This window comes from Bidens hawaiensis, unplaced genomic scaffold (genome assembly GCF_021521415.1).
Source record: "Bidens hawaiensis isolate Kalapana, Puna unplaced genomic scaffold, B.hawaiensis_p1.1 tig00023221_1, whole genome shotgun sequence".
In the NCBI taxonomy this organism is placed as follows: Eukaryota; Viridiplantae; Streptophyta; class Magnoliopsida; order Asterales; family Asteraceae; genus Bidens; species Bidens hawaiensis.
The window spans coordinates 341,407-343,343 of record NW_027493641.1 but is presented as its reverse complement, the minus strand read 5'-3'; the positions used below and the strand labels follow the sequence as shown (position 1 = coordinate 343,343).

Genomic DNA, 1,937 nt, shown 5'->3' with positions numbered 1-1,937 from the left:
AGCTCTTTTCAACCATTTTTGGATATGCTGGTCAGCGAATTGTGTTCCGTTGTCACTGACTAAGCTCATGGGTAATCCAAACCGACAAATTATAAATTCCCAAATAAACTTCTTGATGCTCGTTTCGTTGATTGTTTCCACCGGCTTTGCTTCGACCCACTTTGTGAAGTAATCGATCGCTACGATCAAAAATTTCACGCGGCCTGGCGCCTGTGGAAATGGTCCGGTTATATCTATTGCCCATTTCTGAAATGACCAAGAAGCTGTTACCGGTATCATGGCGTTTTTCGGACGCAGGGTGTTTGGTGCATGGCGTTGACAAGCACTGCATTTTCTCAATTCTTTCTCGGCGTCAACATGCATGCCCGGCCAATAGTATCCCGTGTTCATGATTTTCGCCACCACCATCCTCAGACCTGCGTGTACGCCACATATTCCTTCATGAATTTCTCTAAGCAGATAATTTGCGTCCTGTGGGTCTACGCATCTGAGGAGTGGGCCCAAGTATGATCGCCTATATAGGATATCTCCTTGGATTGTATAATTCAACGCTTTATGGCGGATCTTCCGCGCATCTGCTTTCTTTTCTGGCAAGATGCTGGTGTCATCCAACTTTTTTCTGCTTCCGAGCAAACGAGAATTTATTTGTTCATTATTGAAGGCGTAACCAGGACTTCGATGCGGATGTCTTTTGTGAGGTGCTCGAACCCGACGGATGCAAGTTTGCTTAAGGCGTCAGCCTGTTTGTTCTCACTTTTATTGATGTGTTTCACCTTGCATGTGGCGAAAGTTGCCATTAGCGCCTTAGCTTGCGCTAGGTATGACGCCATCTTATCGTCCTTTGCATCATACGATCCTTCATTTTGGTTTGCCACTAACATGGAGTCCACATGTGCTTCCAAATGGAGGGCCCCTAGCTTTCTAGCGATTCTTAACCCTGCCAACAATGCTTCGTACTCCGCCTCGTTGTTTGTGCTTTTGAATTCTAATCGTAATGCGTACGTGAAGTGTTGTCCTTCTGGGTTGGTTATCTTTAGGCCTGCTCCAGCGCCTTCGTCATTAGAAGCTCCGTCTGTGAACATCTTCCAGACTTCATATTTCTTTTGATCTACAGGGACTTCGATCTCTCTTTTGCATTCTTCCTCTTTTTCTTGAGGGATTTCTGCGATGAAATCAACCAAAACCTGGCCTTTAATTGCTGGCCTTGGCTTGTATTCAATGGCACATTTTCCCAATTCTATCACCCACTGGGCAAGTCTCCCCAAAAATTCTTGCTTGCCCAATACGTTTTGTAAGCGAAAGTTGGTGAGAACATGTATTGGATGGCCCTGGAAGTATCTTCTCAAACGTCGCGCTGTTTGAACCAAGGATAAGACTAACTTTTCCAAGGTGGAGTATCTTGTTTCTGCATCTGCCAGTGTGCGGCTTATGTAATAAATGGGTGTTTGAACACCATTTCTTTCCACCATCAAGACTGCGCTGACTGTTTTTTCTGATGCTGCTAAGTATACTATTAATGGTTCTCCAGCTTTGGGCGCTGTGAGTGTTGGTAGCTCTTCCAGTCGTGACTTGATTTCTTGGAACGCCGTTTCTACTTCTTCCATCCATCGAAATTGAGACTTCTTGAGGCAATTTCTCAAGGTTGAGACGAACGGGAATGACTTTTCAGCGTGACTAGACAAAAATCTATTCAGGGCGACTAACCGCTATTGAGCGTTTGTACTTGTTTGACCGATTTTGGCGATGGCATTTTTCGTACGGCTTCCAATTTCTCTGGGTTGGCTTTGAAGCCACCATTCGTCACGATTACTCCTAGGAATGTTCCTTCTTTCATGCCGAAGGAACACTTACCCGGGTTGAGCTTCATGCTAATTGACCTTAGAGTTTTGAAGGTCTCCTCGATATCTTTTAACATGGCTCCTTCCGTCTTGCTTTTA

At 45.0% G+C, this 1,937-nt stretch overlaps 1 protein-coding gene across 1 annotated transcript; it reads right to left on the bottom strand.

The window, feature by feature from the left end:
* Nucleotides 1-641: 641 nt before the first annotated feature.
* LOC143567120 (uncharacterized) lies at nt 642-1,604 on the bottom strand. Its single transcript, XM_077053615.1, has one exon. The coding sequence runs from the start codon at nt 1,602-1,604 to the stop codon at nt 642-644; it is 963 nt and encodes a 320-aa protein (XP_076909730.1).
* Nucleotides 1,605-1,937: the final 333 nt, after the last annotated feature.